At 43.5% G+C, this 22,878-nt stretch overlaps 1 protein-coding gene across 4 annotated transcripts in view; it reads left to right on the top strand.

Annotated features, from left to right (window-relative positions):
• The first annotated feature begins 4,790 nt into the window (after positions 1-4,790).
• LOC110497479 (uncharacterized) overlaps positions 4,791-22,878 on the top strand; it is a 46,212-nt gene continuing 28,124 nt past the window's right edge. For 2 of the 4 annotated variants that reach the window (XR_016488891.1, XM_036954469.2), the window contains exons 1-2: positions 4,791-4,871; positions 5,439-5,508. Coding sequence is in view for 2 of the 4 variants with exons in the window: in XM_036954469.2 (XP_036810364.1) it covers positions 5,440-5,508 (69 nt within the window). In the remaining 2 variants the exon portion in view is untranslated. Of the gene's footprint in view, positions 5,509-22,878 lie in introns of all 4 variants that reach the window. The other 2 variants (XR_005037681.2, XM_036954468.2) reach the window with 1 other exon arrangement.

Consider the following 22,878-nt stretch of genomic DNA (forward strand, 5'->3'; position numbering starts at 1 on the left):
CCTTGTCTCAGGATGGAAAGTTGGTGGTTGAAGATATCCCTCTAGTGGTGTGGGGGTTGTGCTTTAGCAAAGTCAATCTGTTATATCTGGAGTATTTCTCTTGTCTTATCCAGTGTCCTATGTGAATTTAAGTATGCTCTCTGTAATTCTCTCTCATTCTCTTTTTCACTTTCTTTCTCTCTTTCTCTCTCACTCTCAGAGGACCTGGGCCCTAGGACCATGCCTCAGGACTACTTGGCCTGATGACTCCATGCTGTCCCCAGTCTGGAGTGGTTCTCAATCAGAGGCAGGTGTTTATCGTTGTCTCTGATTGGGAACCATATTTAGGCAGCCATATTCTTTCAGTTTGTCGTGGGTGATTGTCCTTAGTGTCTTGATGTCCTTATTCTGTGTTTGTTTACACAAGTATAGGCTGTTTCGGTTTTCGTTCATTACGTTCTTTTGTTTTGTAGTGTTTGTGTTCATTCGTGTTTACGTTGTTCATTAAACATGGATCGCAATAGACACGCTGCATTTTGGTCCGACTCTCCTTCTACCGAAGAAAGCCATTACAGAATCACCCACCACAAAAGGACCAAGCAGCGTGTCAACAGGCAGGAGCAGCCCAAAGAGGAGATGCGCAATAAGGATTTCTGGACATGGGAGGAAATCCTCGACGGGAGAGGACCCTGGGCTAAACCAGGGGAGTGTAGCCGCCCAAAGGTGCAGCAGGAGAAGAGGCAACAGGAGCAGCCCAAAGAGGAGGACAGTATGGACTATACTTCTTGGGAGGAGATAGACAGGTGGGCGGTCGACCCAGGGAGAGTGCCGGAGCCCGCCTGGGATTCGATGGAGCAGTGCGCGGAAGGTTATCGGAGAATGGAGTTGGCAAAGCAAGCACGGCGGCGCGGACGGAAGCCCGAGAGTCAGCCCCAAAAATATATTGGGGGGGGGGCTAACAGGGAGTATGGCTACGCCAGGTAGGAGACCTGCGCAAACTCCCTGTGCTTACCGGGGGGCTAGAGAGACCGGGCAGGCACCGTGTTATGCTGTGGTGCGCACGGTGTCTCCGGTGCGGGTTCATAGCCCGGTGCGGTACATTCCAGCTCCGCGTCGGCATCGAGCCAAGCTCCGTGAGCATCGAGCCAAGTGCCATGAAGCCGGCTCTACGCATCTGGTCCCCAGTGCGTCTCCTTGGGCCGGCTTACATGGCACCAGCCTTGCGCTCGGTGTCTCCGGTTCGCCTGCATAGCCCAGTGCGTGCTATTCCACCTCGCCGCACTGGCAGGGCGACCGTGAGCGTTCAACCAGGTAAGGTTGCGCAGGCTCGGTGCTCAAGAGCTCCAGTGCCCCTGCACGGTCCGGTCTACCCAGTACCACCTCCACATCCCAGCCCTTCGGTAGCAGCTCCCCGCACCAGGCTTCCTGTGCATGTCCTCGGCCCAGTACCACCAGTGCCAGCACCACGCATTAGGCCTACAGTGCGCGTCGCCTGTTCAGCGCTGCCAGAGCCTTCCTCCTCTTCAGCGCTGCCGGAGTCTCCCGCCTGTTTAGCGCTGCCAGAGCCTTCCGCCTCTACAGCGCTGCCGGAGTCTCCCGCCTGTTCAGCGCAGCAAGAGCCTTTCTCCTCTACAGCACTGCCGGAGTCTCCCGCCTGTTCAGCGCAGCCAGAGACTTTCTCCTCTCCTGCGCTGCCGGAGTCTCCCGCCTGTTCAGCGCAGCCAGAGCTGCCAGCCTGCATGGAGCAGCCAGAGCTGCCAGCCTGCATGGAGCAGCCAGAGCTGCCAGCCTGCATGGAGCAGCCAGAGCTGCCAGCCTGCATGGAGCAGCCAGAGCTGTCAGTCTGCATGGAGCAGCCAGAGATGTCAGTCTGCATGGAGCAGCCAGAGATGTCAGTCTGCATGGAGCAGCCAGAGATGTCAGTCTGCATGGAGCAGCCAGAGCTGTCAGTCTGCATGGAGCAGCCAGAGCTGTCAGTCTGCATGGAGCAGACAGAGCTGTCAGTCTGCATGGAGCAGCCAGAGCTGTCAGTCTGCATGGAGCAGCCAGAGCTGTCAGTCTGCATGGAGCAGCCAGAGATGTCAGTCTGCATGGAGCAGCCAGAGCTGTCAGTCTGCATGGAGCAGCCAGAGCTGCCAGTCTGCAAGGAGCAGCCAGTCTCCAAGGAGCTGCCAGTCTGCACGGAGCTGCCAGTCTGCAAGGAGCTGCCAGTCTGCAAGGAGCTGCCAGTCTGCAAGGAGCTGCCAGTCTGCACGGAGCCGCCAGAGCTGCCAGTCTGTAAGAAGCCGACAGCCTACATGGAGCAGCCAGAGCCGCCAGTCAGCATGGAGCAGCCAGATCTTTCAGTCTGCCAGGATCCGCCAGTCAGCCAGACTCTTCCAGATCCGCCAGGCAGCCAGACTCTTCCAGATCCGCCAGGCAGCCAGACTCTTCCAGATCCGCCAGTCAGCCAGACTCTTCCAGATCCGCCAGTCAGCCAGACTCTTCCAGATCCGCCAGTCAGCCAGACTCTTCCAGATCCGCCAGTCAACCAGACTCTTCCAGATCCGCCAGTCAGCCAGACTCTTCCAGATCCGCCAGTCAGCCAGACTCTTCCAGATCCGCCAGTCAACCAGACTCTTCCAGATCTGCCAGTCAACCAGACTCTTCCAGATCCGCCAGTCAACCAGACTCTTCCAGATCTGCCAGTCAACCAGACTCTTCCAGATCCGCCAGTCGGCCGGGATCTGCCAGAACTGCCAGTCGGCCGGGATCTGCCAGTCAGCCAGGATCTGCCAGTCAGCCAGGATCTGCTGAAACCACCAGCCAGCCAGGATCTGGTAGATCTATCTACCTGCCTGAGCTTCCTCTCACTCCCGAGCTTCCTCTCACTCCCGAGCTTCCTCTCACTCCCGAGCTTCCTCTCACTCCCGAGCTTCCTCTCACTCCCGAGCTTCCTCTCACTCCCGAGCTTCCTCTCACTCCCGAGCTTCCTCTCACTCCCGAGCTTTCTCTCACTCCCGAGCTTTCTCTCACTCCCGAGCTTTCTCTCACTCCCGAGCTTTCTCTCACTCCCGAGCTTTCTCTCACTCCCGAGCTTCCCCTCAGTCCCAAGCTGCCTCAGTCCCGAGCTGTCCTTCAGTCCCGATCTGCTCCTCAGTCCAGTGGGGTTCTGGGTGAGGACTACTAGGCCATGGTCGGCGTCGAGGGTGGACTATCCAGGGACGCGAGGAGAGGGGACTAAGACATTGACTGAGTGGGGTCCACGTCCCGCGCCGGAGCCGCCACCATGGACAGACGCCCACCCAGACCCTCCCTATTGTTTTGAGGTGCGTTCGGGAGTCCGCACCTTAGGGGGGGGGGGTTCTGTCACGCCCTGGTCGAAGTATTTTGTGTTTATCTTTATGTATTGATGTATTGGGTCAGGCCAGGGTGTGGCATGGGGTTTTTGTATTGTGGTGTGTTTTGTCTTGGGGTTTTGGTGTGTATGTATTGGGATTGTAGCTAGTGGGGTGATCTAGCAAAGTCTATGGCTGTCTGGAGTGGTTCTCAATCAGAGGCAGGTGTTTATAGTTGTCTCTGATTGGGAACCATATTTAGGCAGCCATATTCTTTGAGTTTGTCGTGGGTGATTGTCCTTAGTGTCTTGATGTCCATATTCTGTGTTTGTTTACACAAGTATAGGCTGTCTCGGTTTTCGTTCATTATGTTCTTTTGTTTTGTAGTGTTTGTGTTCATTCGTGTTTACGTTGTTCATTAAACATGGATCGCAATAGACACGCTGCATTTTGGTCCGACTCTCCTTCTCACCAAGAAAACCGTTACATGGATATAGTACAGACACTTCAAAACCAAATAAGGTAGCTAAATGATCCATGGTATGACCATCAAAAAAAAATCCATGTTAGCTTAGTACCCACTACACTTTCTTTAACCTCAAAGTCAACTTGTTTTGACATCGCAATGTTGTTTTTAGCTGTATAGATTATGAAATTTAAGCTCAACATGTGAAAACAGTATGTTTTTTTTGTAAGGGAGATGATGATGTCATTGAAATAGAATCTCTCTACTCTCGCCAATTATACCGGACTCTCTCTTCTTTCTTACCCACATCTCAATCTCACTTTAATTTCAGTTCAATTGTCTTTATTCGGATGACAAGAAACAAATCCAATGCTGTCAAAGCTAACACGTCACTGAACCGACCAGAAGCAACTCAAAATTAAAGTAATAATATGAAGACTATTATAAGTGACATGTACTTACCTCTCCCCCTCCCTTTCTTCTTTCCCTCCCGTGGGACGCACTTACAGTAAAGGCACAATATGGAAGATTTTGTGCTATACAATGGTCATTCAATTTATGATATACCCATCGATTCCTGAAGAAACTAACTTATAAATGCCACATGGGCTTATTAAAACGGTATTACCCTATCATAACTCACAATATAAGTTTGTAATGATGTATTGTTCATATTTTGTAGTCATAACTTTTTGGAGTGCCCCTTTTCTTTAAACTGTTTATTTTAAGCTATTATTTTTCCATTGTCACTGTATAATGAATAAATAAAGTGATATTCTATTTGAATTGCATTATTTTTCATTCTATTCTAATACATTCTATTATTTTATATTTAAACGAAGTAGGCTATTTTATAGTTCAAATTCGAAACTTGACACACATCATCCTAATGACAGTTCCCAAATCTATGTAACCCTATTGTTCCTCCAATAGATGAAAATGGGCTGAAATACATTACAGACTTAGGCAGTATTTAAACATAAGGCTTATCGTTCCATGAAAACAAGATATGGCTTTAAGAAATAGACAGTCACCCCTCCCTCGACAGAAAAAAACGACATTCGGTGGAGAAGCCAATGAAAAAGACGGATCCATAACGGAGAGAAGTAGTATGTCTGTTGTAAACTAGCGTGCCATGTAGCCTGCATTCGGCTGTGTGTATGTCTGTGAGAATGAGTGCTGTGTGCCTGTCTAAATGTGAGCAAGTTCAGTAAAAGTAACCTACATAGTTTGCGCGCGCTACAATTATTTTTGCAAAGCATAGGAGGAGAAAGTCGAAACGACTATGATGTATTCATTTGGGACCTGGGAAACCAGCTACCAGGACTGGCTACGTCGCTACCAAGCTAAATAAACGCACAAGAAGTCGGTTTTAGTTCAAATTCGTCCTAATCCAGCCTGTCACAAATAACGGATTTGGTCGCTATCATGTCAAGATTTTGACCTGCACAGAGTTTATCTTCAACCTGATATCGGGGCTGATTCTTCTCTTCAACAGAAGTTGAGCGTGCCACCTTTGTGTGTGTGGTGTGTGCGTTAATGTGTAAATGTGTGCGACTGATGTGTAAACTGCTGTACAATTCGCAATGAATGCACTGTAGTTGTAGCATTGCTTCACACCAGTGTACATTTAGCAACAAAAATAGTTTGGGGAAACCATATTCGTAAAATTTCAGGATGTTGAAGACTCTAACCAAGAAGCTAAGGAGACACTCACTCAACGAGATACATCCCTTTCAGTTCAAGGTAAGCATAATATGTTTACAGTATTGTCGAATTTCCCCCTCCCTCCCCCTACAGTAACATCGTCCCCCTGTTGAATTTACCCTGCCCCCACAGTAACATCCCATCCCACATCCAAAATAGAAATTTTAACATTGTTAAGTGCTATTATAATAGTATCATTTAACTAAAATAAAGAATACAACAACCACCGGTTGTGGGTTGGTAGCCAATTGATTGCAGCAACATTTTGTTATATTTTTGATTGCAGCAACATTTTTTACCCTTCTATATTAATTAGTATTGCATTATGCAGAGTGTTTTTGCTAGGGCCTGTGGTTTTAGGTGAATGACCTGGTTACTTCGAAAGACTACTGCAACCACACACACACACACACATTATGTGGGCAGTACAGTATTTTTGCTCCTACTTCAAATCAGGCATTTAACGTTCAAAGAAATTAGCTGGACACATTCTATGTAAAAAATTGCACACACAAGTGTGTGTACAGTTGAAGTCGGAAGTTTACATACACTTTATTTGGAGTCATTAAAACTCGTTTTTCAACCACTCCACGAATGTCTTGTTAACAAACTATAGTTTTGGCAAGTCGGTTAACATCTACTTTGCATGACAAGCAATTTTTCCAACAATTGTTTACAAACAGATTATTTAACTTATAATTCACTGTATCACAATTCCACTGGGTCAGAAGTTTACATACACGAAGTTGACTGTGCCTTTAAACAGCTTTGAAAATTCCAGAAAATTATGTCATTGCTTTAGAAGCTTCTGATAGACCAATTTACATTATGAGTCAATTGGAGGTGTACCTGTGGATGTATTTCAAGGCCTACCTTCAAGCCCAGTGCCTCTTTGCTTGACATCATGGGAAAATCAAAAGAAATCAGCCAAGACCTCCAAACGCCTGAAGGTACCACGTTCATCTGTACAAACAATAGTACGCAAGTATAAACACCATGGGACCACGCAGCCGTCATACCGCTTAGGAAGGAGATGCGTTTTGTCTCCTGGAGATGAACGTACACATTGGTGTGAAAAGGTGTGCAAATCAATCCCAGAACAACATCAAAGGACCTTGTGAAGATGCGGGAGGAAACGGCTACAAAAATATCTATATCCACAGTAAAACGAGTCCTGTATCTACATAACCTGAAAGGCCACTCAGCAAGGAAGAAGTCACTGCTCCAAAAAAGCCAGACTATGGTTTGCAACTGCACATGGGGACAAAGGTCATACTTTTTGGAGAAATGTCCTCTAGTCTGATGAAACAAAAATATAACTGTTTGGCCATAATGACCATCGTTATGTTTGGAGGAAAAGGGGGGAGGCTTGAAAGCCGCAGAACACCGTAAAGCATGGGGGTGCTTTGCTGCAGGAGGGACTGGTGCACTTCACAAAATAGATGGCTTCATGAGGAAAGAAAATTATGTGGGTATATTGAAGCAAGACATTAGTCAGGAAGTTAAAGCTTGGTTGCAAATGGGTCTTCCAAATGGACAATGACCCTAAGCATACTGCCGAAGTTGTGCTAAAATGGCTTATGGACAACAAGTCAAGGTATTGGAGTGGCCATCACAAAGCCCTGACCTCAATCCCATAGAACATTTGTGGGCAGAACTGAAAAAGCGTGTGTGAGCAAGGAGGCCTACAAACCTGACTCAGTTGCACCAGCTCTGTCAGGAGCTTATTGTGGGAAGCTTGTGGAAGGCTACCCAAAACTTTTGACCCAAGTTAAACAATTTAAAGGCAATGCTACCAAATACTAATTGAGTGTATGTAAACGTCTGACCAACTGGGAATGTGATGAAAGAAATAAAAGCTGAAATAAATCGTTCTCTCTACTATTATTCTGACATTTCACTTTCTTAAAATAAAGTGGTGATCCTAACTGACCTAATACAGGGACTTTTTACTAGGATTAAATGTCAGGAATTGTGAAAAACTGAGTTTAAATGTATTTGGCTAAGGTGTATGTAAACTTCTGACTTCGAATGTACACACACACCACCCAACTGTTGCACACAAAATAACTTACATACAGTGCCTTGCGAAAATATTCGGCCCCCTTGAACTTTGCGACCTTTTGCCACATTTCAGGCTTCAAACATAAAGATATAAAACTGTATTTTTATGTGAAGAATCAACAACAAGTGGGACACAATCATGAAGTGGAACGACATTTATTGGATATTTCAAACTTTTTTAACAAATCAAAAACTGAAAAATTGGGCGTGCAAAATTATTCAGCCCCCTTAAGTTAATACTTTGTAGCGCCACCTTTTGCTGCGATTACAGCTGTAAGTCGCTTGGGGTATGTCTCTATCAGTTTTGCACATCGAGAGACTGACATTTTTTCCCATTCCTCCTTGCAAAACAGCTCGAGCTCAGTGAGGTTGGATGGAGAGCATTTGTGAACAGCAGTTTTCAGTTCTTTCCACAGATTCTCAATTGGATTCAGGTCTGGACTTTGACTTGGCCATTCTAACACCTGGATATGTTTATTTTTGAACCATTCCATTGTAGATTTTGCTTTATGTTTTGGATCAGTGTCTTGTTGGAAGACAAATCTCCGTCCCAGTCTCAGGTCTTTTGCAGACTCCATCAGGTTTTCTTCCAGAATGGTCCTGTATTTGGCTCCATCCATCTTCCCATCAATTTTAACCATCTTCCCTGTCCCTGCTGAAGAAAAGCAGGCCAAAAACCATGATGCTGCCACCACCATGTTTGACAGTGGGGATGGTGTGTTCAGAGTGATGAGCTGTGTTGCTTTTACGCCAAACATAACGTTTTGCATTGTTGCCAAAAAGTTCAATTTTGGTTTCATCTGACCAGATGTTCCACATGTTTGGTGTGTCTCCCAGGTGGCTTGTGGCAAACTTTAAACGACACTTTTTATGGATATCTTTAAGAAATGGCTTTCTTCTTGCCACTCTTCCATAAAGGCCAGATTTGTGCACTATACGACTGATTGTTGTCCTATGGACAGAGTCTCCCACCTCAGCTGTAGATCTCTGCAGTTCATCCAGAGTGATCATGGGCCTCTTGGCTGCATCTCTGATCAGTCTTCTCCTTGTATGAGCGGAAAGTTTAGAGGGACGGCCAGGTCTTGGTAGATTTGCAGTGGTCTGATACTCCTTCCATTTCAATATTATCGCTTGCACAGTGCTCCTTGGGATGTTTAAAGCTTGGGAAATCTTTTTGTATCCAAATCCGGCTTTAAACTTCTTCACAACAGTATCTCGGACCTGCCTGGTGTGTTCCTTGTTCTTCATGATGCTCTGCGCTTTTAACGGACCTCTGAGACTATCACAGTGCAGGTGCATTTATACGGAGACTTGATTACACACAGGTGGATTGTATTTATCATCATTAGTCATTTAGGTCAACATTGGATCATTCCGAGATCCTCACTGAACTTCTGGAGAGAGTTTGCTGCACTGAAAGTAAAGGGGCTGAATAATTTTGCACGCCCAGTTTTTCAGTTTTTGATTTGTTAAAAAAGTTTGAAATATCCAATAAATGTCGTTCCACTTCATGATTGTGTCCCACTTGTTGTTGATTCTTCACAAAAAAATACAGTTTTATATCTTTATGTTTGAAGCCTGAAATGTGGCAAAAGGTCGCAAAGTTCAAGGGGGCCGAATATTTTCGCAAGGCACTGTATGTATAAACATTAACACACATTTGACATTTCAATATAACATCAGTATTACACAAACCATCGCCCTACTTCAATGTATTGCACATCTGGTTCTCCTCTGAAAGGGGAATCTGTGTTAGTAATGTGTGTGTGTGTGTGTGTGTGTGTGTATTCCCAGCAGTGTTTCCACCCTAAACTGCCCAGAATGCTTTAACACACACACATGCACCTGGCCTGCTTAAACTACACGTATGATTTGCCCATCCAACAGCTGTTCAACTCTACAGACAGTCTCCTCAGAGTCCAAGAGCTCTAGCAGTGTTTCCCTAGACTAGAGGTTATCTTAGCTGGAGCCCTAAGGACTTTGCAGCAATATACAAAGCTGGTGTCACCAGTCTTCAATAAAAACACTAACCGTTTGTTGGCAGGGGGCTGCATCATCACTTTTAATAATGTAATGTAATGATGGTGATTGAAGTCACCCACCTTTACACTTGCTTTTCTTCAACCTTCAGTGGCAACCAATTCAACGTTACACGGCAGCCATTTTTTTGGACCATGTTAATTTCACATGTGCTCAGTCCTAGTAGGATTTTAAGTCGAATACGTCTCTATGCTACCTGCAGAATGATCTATTTTATAGAGGGCACAGTTGTTGGTCTGCGTACGCTGAGCCAGAGGCTCGTGAATCAATCATTATTTGCGATTCATTGCAGCCAGCAGTAAAATAAAAAAATTATGATGATTCTCGAGTCACTAAAAAGTATTTCAAAAATAACTAATCATTCGCGAACTACACATCACTACCACAGATTTCACTGCTGTTGCTTTGGTCATGGTGATCTGCCGCTGCTGTGATGACCGTTTGGACATTCTTTTCACATGCTTTGCTGTTTCGAAGTGACCTTGTGTTCCAGCACAACGTTGCATGGAGTGCATTACAATTTGCCCCCACTTTCATGTCAAATATTTGGAAATAGTTTTGCACGGTCTTTAGCTGTGATTTTTGTTGGTAAATTAGATTCCTGTTCATTGTTCTGTCTGTCATAAACTGATGGTTGATGACTGACATTTTAACACGCAGACGGGGGAAGAAAGTTTGACGTATGGTTTGATTGGGCAGTTTGAGGTAAGTGGTCGAAATTGCGAAACCTCATTTGTTTTGGACCCTTTTAATGCAGTAAAGTGCAGTGATGGGTCAATTGTGAGCTCTCGCGTAATATGCATGGATTGGTTGATTTTTGCGTTGTACTATGTATGCTATCTTGTAATCCTGGAGAGACTGTTTAATGTAGGGTGTGGAGGGACTTTAAATTGTGAATGGGTCACTCGCCTCAACCTCCACCATTGTATAGAAACCAGGTTTCGGATCAATTCAAAATTGAATTGAGATTCCAGAATTTGAATTTGAGGCAATTTGAATTGAAGTTGTAAACAGGATACAGAATTGCAATTTGAATGAAAGAAAATACAATTTATTCAGTGAAATTCAATGAATTTGTATTCTTTGTTAGATGTTGTACATAAAATAACATGTTATAAACATGCATATAAAATATTGTTGAAACAATGGATTTTCAGGACAAACGCTTAAATTATCAAGGAAAACAAAACATGTATGCAAATATAAGTTATTATATTTAATCAATCACTTACATTTTGTTCAATATTGGGAAATACTACAATTTTCAGAATGTATTAATTTAATTCTCAAGTTGACCCCGACTATTAAAACCTTCCTCAACCAGAAACCGTGGATTGATGGCAGCATTCACGCAAACTGAAAGCGCGAACCACTGCTTTTAATCATGGCAAGGCGACCGGAAACATGACCGAATACAAACAGTGTAGCTATTCCCTCCAAGGCAATCAAACAAGCTAAGCGTCAGTATAGAGACAAAGTAGAGTCGCAACTCAACGGCTCAGACACGAGAGGTACAGTGGGGAGAACAAGTATTTGATACACTGCCGATTTTGCAGGTATTCCTACTTACAAAGCATGTAGAGGTCTGTAATTTTATCATAGGTACACTTCAACTGTGAGAGACGGAATCTAAAACGAAAATCACATTGTGTGATTTTTAAGTAATTAATTTGCACGTAGTTTCACACATCTTCAATGCTCTCTTGTAAGTAGGAAAACCTGCAAAATCGGCAGTGTATCAAATACTTGGTTCTCCCCACTGTAGCTCAGGTTAATGTATGTAGCCTTCCTAACAAAATACATGAGGTTTTTAAACTTGGTCAACTTAAATAATATTCATATTTTAGCTTTGACCGAAACGCATTTAGATGCATCTGTAAATGATTGGCAAATGAAGATTCATGATATAGTCTACTTAGAAGGGACAGGAATAGTGGGGGTGCAGCACTGTACATTCAGAATCAAAATCCTTTTAAGAGGAGGGATGAGCACATCTGCCTCACTAGGCATCCATATTGGTGGGATGTGTGTATAGACCTAGCTCTAAAGTGTCCTATCTGGATGTGTCCTATCCCAAAAGACAGCAAAGAACCCATTACTCGTGCCAATAGTCAACCTTCACTCAGTAATATATTGGAGGGTATTGTGAGTAGACAAATATGAGAGTACATGGAAAAGAATGATCTGATTACAGCCAATCAGCATGCTTATCCCAAAAAACATTCCACTACCACTGCATTGGTTGACATGACTGACCAGTGGCTCAATGCTAAGGATAATGTCAGGTTTGTGAGTGTACAGTTTTTAAACACCAAGAAAACCAAAGTTATGTTGGTCTGTTCCACCAGGAAAAGGCTTATTTTATAATATACACCATTTAAAAACAGCCAAACTCTATTCAAAACAGTACTCAGTTGGTAAGAGACATTCAGTAAATACTCCACCATCTATGTGTTATCCAGAAAGAAAAGAGAAATAGGCAAAATAACATTGACTTAGAGCAATAAAGAAATTGAATAATTTATCTGAGCAAACCAGAAACATTTCTAGATATAAATTCAAACAAGACTTTAAAACCATTTAAATATAACATATAGGACAGTTGTTCTGTCCTATGGTGGATGAAAAATCTCTCTTTTTAGACGGTTTTTATCTGGTATTTATCTGGGCAATATGTCAGTGTATTATGTTTGTTTGTAACAGTGTTTTATTTGAAAATGTGTTTGTATTATAAATTGTATTTGAATGTTTAAGGACTCTTGGAAGATTAGTCCAAATGAGGACTTAGAGAGATCCTAATCAAAACAAAAATCTACACACAATACTCCATAATGGCAAAGACAAAACAGATTTAGACATTTTTGCAAACATGTTAAAAATAAACAGAAATACCTTATTTACCCAAAAACTCAGAGCCTATGAGACTCAAAATTGAGTTCAGGTGCATTCTGTTTCCATTGATTATCCTTGAGATGTTTCTGCAACTTGATTGGAGTCCACCTGGGTGAATTCAATTTATTGGACATGATTTGGAAAGGCACACACACCTGTCTACATCAAGTCCCACAGTTGACAGTGCATGTCAGAGCAAAAACCAAGCCATGAGGTCAAAGGAATTGTCCGTAGTGCTCCGTGGCAGGTTTGTGTCGAGGCACATATCTGGGGAAGGGTATCAAAACATTTCTGCAGCATTGAAGGTCCCCAAGAACACAGTGGCCTCCATCGTTCTTAAATGGAATTGGTTTGGAACCACCAAGACTCTCCCTAGACCTTGCCAACCTGGACAAACTGAGCAATGGCGGGATTAGGGCCTTGGTCAGGGAGGTGACCAGACCCTGATGGTCACTGACAGAGCTCCAGAGTTCCTGTGTAAAGGGAGAACTTTCCAGAAGGACAACCATCTCTGTAGTACTCCACCAACCAGGCCTTTATTGTAGTGGCCAGAAGTGCCTTTTAGTGAGAAGTGGCATACATTGCCAAAAGGCACCTAAAGGACTCTTACCATGAGAAACAAGATTCTCTGGTCTGATGAAACCAAGATTGAACTCTTTAGCTTGAATGCCAACTGTCACATCTGGAGGAAACCTTGCACCATCCCTACGGTGAAGCATGGGGGTGGCAGCATCATGCTGTGTGGATGTTTTTCCAGCAGCAGGAACACAGAAACTAGTCAGGATCGATGGAAAGATGAACTGAGCAAAGTACAGAGCCTTGATGAAAACCTGCTCCAGAGCGCTCAAGACCTCAGACTGGGGCAAATGTTCACCTTCCAACAGGACAACAACCCTAAGCACACAGCCAAAACATAGGAGTGGCTTCGGGACAAGTATCTGAATGTCCTTGAGTGGCCCAGCCAGAGCCCGGACTTGAATCTGGGCTCTGGAGAGACCAGAAAACAGCTGTGCAGCGACGCTGCCCATCCAACCAGACAGCTTGAGAGGATCTGCAGAGAAGAATTGTAGCGTCATACCCAAGAAGACTCAAGGTTGTATTCGCTGTGAAAAGGTGATTCAACAAAGCACTGAGTAAAGGGTCTGAATACTTATGTAATGTGACATTTCAGTGGGTGGGGGGGGGGGGGGGGGGGGGGGCTCCTCCAGACCATTCAAAATGTGCAATGGTGGCACAAGTAGGAGCTGGTTGCTACCAGGGTTCGGGCTCAATTCAGAATGAATTTAAATTCAATTCAGTTGGCCACACCCCAAAGGATTGTAGAATTTGAATTATAGTGACAAGAAGTAGAGTTTAATTCAATGTAATTAAAATAAATTCCACTCCGTAATAGAACATGGAGTTTTACTGAATCTGACTGGTCACACTTCCAGATACTAAATAATATATCACTTCTCTGGAAACAATGTTCATTTACTCTTTAACCTCAGTGTTAAGAATAGCCAATTACATTTCCAGCAACTATATCATTTGTTTGGCGTATTTTTGAAGGCCTCAAATAAAATCACATTTCATTGGTCACATACACATGGCTAGCAGAGGTTAATGCAAGTGTAGTGAAATGCTTGTGCTTTTAGTTCCGATCATGCAGTAATATCTAACAAGTAATCTAACAATTTCACAACAACTACCTTACACACACAAGTGTAAAAGAATGAATAAGAATATGTACATATAAATATATGGATGAGCGATGGCCGAACAGCATAGGCAAGATGCAGTAGATGGTATAGAGTACAGCATATACATAAGATGAGTAAATGTAGGGTATGTAAACATTATATAAAGTGGCATTGTTTAAAGTGACGAGTAATACATTTATTATATCCAAATTTTTATAGTTAAAAGTGGATGAAGATTTGAGTCAGTATGTTGGCAGCAGCCACTCAATGTTAGTGATGGCTATTTAACAGTCTGATGGCCTTGAGATGGAAGCTGTTTTTCAGTCTCCCGGTCCCAGCTTTGATGCACCTGTACTAACCTTGCCTTCTGGTTGATTGCGGTTGTGAACAGGCAGTGGCTCGGGTGGTTGTTGTCCTTGATGATCTTTTTGGCCTTCCTGTGACATTGGGTGGTGTAGGTGTCCTGGAGGGCAGGTAGTTTACCCCGGTGACGCGTTGTGCTCACCTCACTGTTGTGCTCGCCTTACAGTTGTGGGCGGAGCAGTTGATACAGCCCAACAGGATGCTCTTGATTGGGCATCTGTAAACATTTGTGAGTGTTTTTGGAGACAAGCCGCATTTCTTCAGCCTCCTGAGGTTGAAGAGGCGCTGTTGTGCTTTCTTCACCACACTGTCTGTGTGGGCGGACCATTTCAGAATGTCAGTGATGTGTACGCCGATGAACTTGACGCTTCCCACCTTCTCCACTACTGTCCCATCAATGTGGATAGAGGGGTGCTCCCTCTGCTCTGTTTCCTGAAGTCCACGATCATCTCCTTGGTTTTGTTGACGTTGAGTGTGAGGTTATTTTCCTGACATCACACCCAGAGCCCTCACCTCCTCCCTGTAGGCCGTCTCGTCGTTGTTGGTAATCAAGCCTACCACTGTAGTGTCATCTGAAAACTTGATGATTGAGTTGGAGGCGTGCATGGCCACACAGTCATGGGTGAACAGGGAGCACAGGAGAGGGCTTAGAACGCACCTTTGTTGGGCCCCAGTGTTGAGGATCAGCGGGTGGAGATGTTGTTTCCTACCTTCACCACCTGGGGGCGGCTCGTCAAAGTCCAGGATCCAGTTGCACAGGGCGGGGTGGAGACCCAGGGTCTCGAGCTTAATGACGAGTTTGGAGGGTACTATGGCATTAAATGCTGAGCTGTAATCGATGAACAGCATTCTTACATAGGTATTCCTTTTGTCCAGATGGGTTAGGGCAGTGTGATTGCCTCGGCTGTGGACCTATTGGGGCGGAAAGCAAATTGGAGTGGGTCTAGGGTGTCAGGTAGGGTGGAGGTGATATAATCCTTGACTAGTCTCTCAAAGCACTTCATGATGACGGAAGTGAGTGCTACGGGGTGATAGTTGTTTACCTCAGTTACCTTAGCTTTCTTGGGAACAGGAACAATGTTGGCCCTCTTGAAGCATGTGGGAACAGCAGACTGGGATAGGGATTGATTGAATATGCCCGTAAACACACCAGCCAGCTGGTCTGCGCATGCTCTGAGGTCGCGGCTAGGGATGCAGTTGCAAGGCTTAACACATTTAAACGCTTTACTCATGTTGGCTGCGGTGAAGGAGAGACCACAGGTTTTTGTAGCGGGCCGTGTCAGTGGCACTGTATTTTCCTCAATGCGAGCAAAGAAGTTGTTTTAGTTTGTCTGGGAGCAAGACATTGGTGTCCGCGACGGGGTTGGTTTTCTTTTTGTAATCTGTGATTGACTGTAGACCCTGCCACATACAGTGGGGAGAACAAGTATTTGATAACCTGCAAAATCGGCAGTGTTTCCTACTTACAAAGCATGTAGAGGTCTGTAATTTTTATCATAGGTACACTTCAACTGTGAGAGACGGAATCTAAAACATAAATTCAGAAAATCACATTGTATGATTTTTAAGTAATTAATTTGCATTTTAATGGATTACATAAGTATTTGATCACCTACCAACCAGTAAGAGTTCCGGCTCTCACAGACCTGTTAGTTTTTCTTTAAGAATCCCTCCTGTTCTCCACTCATTACCTGTATTAACTGATCCTGTTTGAACTCGTTACCTGTATAAAAGACACCTGTCCACACACTCAATCAAACAGACTCCAACCTCTCCACAATGGCTAAGACCAGAGAGCTGTCTAAGGACATAAGGGATCAAATTGTAGACCTGCTGGGATGGGCTACAGGACAATAGGCAAGCAGCTTGGTGAGAAGGCAACAACTGTTGGTGCAATTATTAGAAAATGGAAGAAGTTCAAGAGGACGGTCAATCACCCTCGGCCTAGGGCTCCATGCAAGATCTCACCTCGTGGGGGATCAATGATCATGAGGAAGGTGAGGAATCAGCCCAGAACTACACGGCAGGACCTGGTCAATGACCTGAAGAGAGCTGTGACCACAGTCTCAAAGAAAACCATTAGTAACACACTACGCCATCATGGATTAAAATCCTGAGGCGCACGCAAGGTCCCCCTGTTCAAGCCAGCGCATGTCCAGGCCCGCCTGAAGTTTGCCAATGACCATCTGGATGATCCAGAGGAGGAATTGGAGAAGGTCATGCGGTCTGATGAAACAAAAATATAGCTTTTTGGTCTGAACTTCACTCGGTGTGTTTGGAGGAAGAAGGATGAGTACAACCCCAAGAACACCATTCCAACCGTGAAGCATTGAGGTGGAAACATCATTCTTTGGGGATGCTTTTCTGCAAAGGGGACAAGGACGACTGCACCGTATTGAGGGGAGGATGGATGGGGCCATGCATCGCATGATCTTGGCCAACAACCTCCTTCCCTCAGTAAGAGCATTGAAGATGTGTCGTGGCTGGGTCTTCCAGCATGACAACGACCCGAAACACACAGCCAGGGCAACTAAGGAGTGGCTCCGTAAGAAGCATCTCAAGGTCCTGGAGTGGCCTAGCCAGTCTCCAGACCTGAACCCAATAGAAAATCTTTGGAGGGAGCTGAAAGTACGTATTGCTCAGCGACAGCCCCGAAACCTGAAGGATCTGGAGAAGGTCTGTATGCAGGAGTGGGCCAAAATCCCTGCTGCAGTGTGTGCAAACCTGATCAAGAACTACAGGAAACGTATGATCTCTGTAATTGCAAACAAAGGTTTCTGTACCAAATATTAAGTTATGCTTTTCTGATGTATCAAATACTTATGTCATGCAATAAAATGCAAATTAATTACTTAAAAATCAGACAATGTGATTTTCTGGATTTTTGTTTTAGATTCCATCTCTCACAGTTGAAGTGTACCTATGATAAAAAAAAATACAGAACTCTACATGCTTTGTAAGTAGGAAACACTGCCCGATTTTGCAGGTTATCAAATACTTGTTCTCCCCACTGTATATGCAGCCCTTTCCTTGTCAAGTGGAGATCAATAGTGCATGTATTCATTATAGTTGAAGTTGTCATGATACACATGTTTGAACATTGAATTAAAATAGCCAGGGAGTTAGTCTGGAATCCTGATACAGTTGCCCGTTGATTTAAAGTTTATCCATCACCATGGAGACTCGTTGATTCGGGCAACGCTTTTCCATCATGGTGGGATAGTTTTTTTTCTCCTTTCCGTGGGGAAGTGATCATTAATTCCAAAATTAGTGTTTCTGAGTTGTCTGCCACTGCTCTTCGCTATTTTCATTTTGCTTAAAAAATTCAAAACATGCAATAATAGCCCGTGGCCTAGTCCCAGAGGCCTTACCCATTCTATGGACTCTGGAGAAAGTGACATTACGCATAACATATGTGGGCAGATTCAGTTGAGTAGACATAAAGTCTCAGATGGTGTCCTCACAGCTTCTGATGTTGTCATTCTCCATTATCCCTGAAAAGATTAGATTGTCCCGCATTGATCGACACTGTACATCAAGCAAGGTTTCTTTAAGTTGTTTGTTCTCCCTTTGCAACACCTCCACCTTGCATGAATAGAGTCTTCATTACCTTTCCGTTCCGTGTTCTCTTTTCTTAGATCATTCTGACATTGGCTGAATTCTAGACCGGCACATAATGCATTGACATCCTCTCAAGTTTGGCAAGCCTTTCATTGATGGGTTTTAACAAGTCAACATCCATATCAGTAAAACTCTCGCCAACTCTACATGCACGTCTTCTTGCTTGGGGATGGTTTAGTGCCATCTTTGATACTGCTTGGCCAACTTGGCTTTGGTTTGTTTAGTTGATTGGGTTTATTGTCCTTAACAGTGCTTGAATCCTACGAAACCAGCGACATTTCTTTGAGCTCGTAAGTATCTCTTGTCAATGAATCGTTCAAGCTCTTCAATGGATTCTGAATCATCCAGTGTGTTTGCAGGCAGAGTAAAACACATAACAAAACAATAGATGTATCTTTCCGGACCTGTACAGGCCATCAGATACACGCAATATATTTTTTTAAACAATTGTTTACTCACTCGTGGTTGAAGGAAGTGCTTGTGTTAGAGGATAAGAGAAACACTTTTTGGTTAGCGAGTTTTCAGTAGTGAAGCGACAGTTGATACATTTCATGTTTATTTAATCCTAGAGCTTCAAGAACACTGTCCTTGTGAGTTCAGTGCCTAGATTGATGAGGAACATGTATTTAATCCATTTTAGAATAAGGCTGTAATGTAACAATGTGGAAAAAGTCAAGGGGTCTGAATACTTTCCGAATGCACTGTACATGTCAAATCAAATTTAATTGGTAAGTTGACATCTTATTTCCAATAGTTCCTCCCGGCTGTATGTAATAAGACTTAAGATTTCCTGGGGTAACGGTGTAAGAAATAATACATTTAAAAAAAACAAAATACTACATAGTTTCCTAAGAACGCAAAGTGAGGCGTTAGAATCACCTTTTGGCAGCCATTTATAACAATTCTATCTGTGAGTCTTTCTGGGTAAGTCTCCATGTGTCTTTTGGAAAACAGACTGAACCAGGTTTTCCTCTAGAATTTGCCTGTGCTTAGCTCTATTCCATTTATTTTTATCATAAAAAAACGTCCTAGTCCTTGCCGATTACAAGCATACCCATAACGTGATGCAGGCACAAATGCTTGAAAATATCAAGGGTGGCACTCAATGATGTGGTGTTTTGGATTTCCCCCAACATAGCACTTTGTATTCAGGACATAGAAGTTCATTTTGCCTCATTTGTTTCAGTTTTACATAAGTGCCTTATTCTGTACAGGCTTCCTTCTTTTCACTCTGCCATTTAAGTTAGTATCAACAATATTGTTGATCCATCTTCAGTTTTTTCTATCACAGCCATTTAACTCCCATTGACCTGGTGGTTAAATTGCTGAGGGGTTTCCTTCCTCTCCGGCAACTGAGTTAGGAAGGACACCTGCATCTTTGTAGTTACTGGGTGTATTGATACACCATCCAGTGTAATTAACTTCACCATGCTCAAAGGTATATTCAATGTTAGCTTATGTTTTTTTTTACCCATCTACCAATAGGTGCCCTTCCATGGTCTTTGTTTTTGAATCTGTGTTTGAAATGTACTGCTCGACCTGAGGGACCTTACAAATGATTGTATGTGTGGAGTACAGATATGAGGTAGTCATTTAAAAAATAATGTTAAACTATATTGCACACACAGTGAGTCCACACAACTTATGTCACTTGTTAAGATAATTTAGAATCTTGAACTTATTTATGCTTGCCAAAAAAGAGTTATACTTTCACATTATAGGGTATTATGTGTAGGACAGTGTCCCAAAATCAGAATGTAAACCATTTTAAATTCAGGCTGAAAAGGTCAAGGGGTGTGAATACTTTCTGATGGCACTGTATATATAATTTAGCAGTCATTTTTTCCAATGATAGGCTGGATGGCATTTATCGCAATATTGCTTGGATCTATTTAATCTCCACCAAGTGCATAGGGTATCGGCTCGATTTGGGACTGGGCGTTAGTGGTAGTCAGTAAGTTTACATTACACACACATGCGCGCACACACACAATAATGTGATTGCTAAAGGGAATGTTAACAGTAACTTCCCAGGGTAAGGGATGCACGATGTATCGGTGAACATGTCGGAATCGCAGGATATTAGCTGAAAATGCCAACATCGGTATCGGCCCGATGTCTAGTTTAACGCTGATGTAAAAAAAAACGATGTCAAAGCTGACGTACATACAAAAAAGTATTTAGTCAGCCACCAATTGTGCAAGTTCTCCCACTTAAAAAGATGAGAGAGGCCTGTAATTCTCATCATAGGTACATGTCAACTATGACAGACAAAATGAGAGAAGAAAATCCAGAAAATCACATTGTAGGAATTTTAATTAATTTGTTTGCAAATTATGGTGGAAAATAAGTATCTGGTCACCTACAAACAAGCAAGATTTCTGGCTCTCACAGACCTGTAACTTCTTCTTTAAGAGGCTCCTCTGTCCTCCACTCGTTACCTGTATTAATGGCAACTGTTTGAACTTGTTATCAGTACAAAAGGCACCTGTCCACAACCTTAAACAGTCACACTCCAAACTCCACTATGGCCAAGACCAAAGAGCTGTCAAAGGACACCAGAAACAAAATTGTAGACCTGCACCAGGCTGGGAAGACTGAATCTGCAATAGGTAAGCAGCTTGGTTTGAAGAAATCAACTGTGGGAGCAATTATTAGGAAATGGAAGACATACAAGACCACTGATAATCTCCCTCGATCTGGGGCTCCACGCAAGATCTCACCCCGTGGGGTCAAAATGTTTACAAGAACGGTGAGCAAAAATCCCAGAACCACACGGGGGAGACCTAGTGAATGACCTGCAGAGAACTTGGACCAAAGTAACAAAGCCTACCATCAGTAACACACTACGCTGCCAGGGACTCAAATCCTGCAGTGCAGACGTGTCCCCCTGCTTAAGCCAGTACATGTCCAGGCCCGTCTGAAGTTTGCTAGAGAGCATTTGGATGATCCAGAAGAAGATTGGGAGAATGTCATATGGTCAGATGAAACCAAAATATAACATTTGGTAAAAACTCAACTCGTTGTGTTTGGAGGACAAAAAATGCTGAGTTGCATCCAAAGAACACCATACCTACTGTGAAGCATGGGGGTGGAAACATCATGCTTTCGGGATGAACCGCAGAGCCGCGCACACTTTTAAATAACGCTCCATAGAATTCTGTGGCACCATGCAAGCTGCGCAGCAGTACGCTGCAACTTTTAACGGAGGGACCACTGAATAGCAGTTGCCATTGAATAGATTGAGGGAGACAGTGCCATCCTGTCTGATGTTCTGACTCTGCTTGCAGATGTAAGAGGAGAAATCCGTACTGCCATGCCCACTTCACTGTTGCTCCAAGCAGAGGAAACTGCAGTTCTGAAATGCATCAAAAAGCATGAAGCCCATACATGCCACAGCGTACATGTTGGACCCCAAGTATTCTGGCAAGAGCATCCCGTCTGGTGCAGAGATCAACAAGGCCTATGGTGTCATCACTACCGTGTCTCACCACCCTGGCCTGGATGAGGGATGGGTTCTTGGCAGTCTGGTGAAGTGCACTTCCAAGCAAGGGTTTTGGGATGGAGATGCAATATGGCAGTTGTGCTAACATATCTCATCAGCCACCTAGTGGAAGGGACTTTATGGATCTGAGGCTCTTTCCCATGTTGCCTCCATCCTCCAAATCCCAACAACATCATCCACCTCAGAGCACAACTGGTCCTTATTTGGGAACACACACACCAAAGCACGCAACAGGCTGACCAGGTTGAACATTTGGTGGCTATCGAGTAATCCTCAACAGGGTTGGAAAGTGACAGTGAAGAAGAGGCCTCAGTCTGATGTTCAAGAGATGGACATTGATGTCCAGGGAGAAGACATGGAAGCCTGAGAGGAAGACAACCAAAGCTTTAGTATAGGAACTATCATTTTTCAGATGTATGTTGAAAACGTTTTTGGGAGATGCAATGGAACATTTGGGGATCATTCAATATTCCCTTTTGTTGTTCAGTGAAATCATCCCATGTGAAGAGTCAACTCATTTAATTAAAGTTCAATTCGTAACTAAGTTGTTTTAAAAATATTCTATTGGATGTATTTAATCATTTGCAATTATGTCTACTTATGATAAGGTAAAAGGTATATGTTTCTGTCTCCACATGATATGGTAAATATATCCAATGCAAAAAACATCTACATTTAAATGGTATTAACATTAATTTGCATATTTTCATTAATTCCCATGGAAAGTTTCCACCTTTTGAATATTCCCCAAAATGTGCAGCCCTAGATTTGAAGGCATAGTGTGCTGTGTGCCACAAGGCAAGGTGTTGCTGTATCTAATAGCCTAATGGTCCCCTGCTCAAACAGTAAGAAAATCAGTTCAGCTCCATTGCACAGCATATGCACTCAAGAGTATCTCATATGTATCTCAAGAGGTAGTTTCTCTCTTGTGCAGAATCTCATCAGAAACACCCAGACACACAGTTCCCTCAACTGTTGAATACATACATGCATGACCTATATCATATTTTATGTTTACCATGCATTTGCAAAAATAATCTATTTTCATACACACTTCACTGTGCATAACATTGATGTCCTTTTCAAGAGTACCCTCTGATACTAGTCTACAGGCTCAACACAAGTATCCTGGATCCCAAGTACATTAGTCATGAAAACCCCATAGACATTTGCATTTTTCATGGTCCAATTATTTGAACCCTGTTTGAGTTCCTCAGATAAAACAAATGTCCCCTGTTTTTC

Source organism: Oncorhynchus mykiss, chromosome 19 (assembly GCF_057628025.1).
Source record: "Oncorhynchus mykiss isolate SJ-2025 chromosome 19, ASM5762802v1, whole genome shotgun sequence".
Lineage (NCBI taxonomy): Eukaryota > Metazoa > Chordata > Actinopteri > Salmoniformes > Salmonidae > Oncorhynchus > Oncorhynchus mykiss.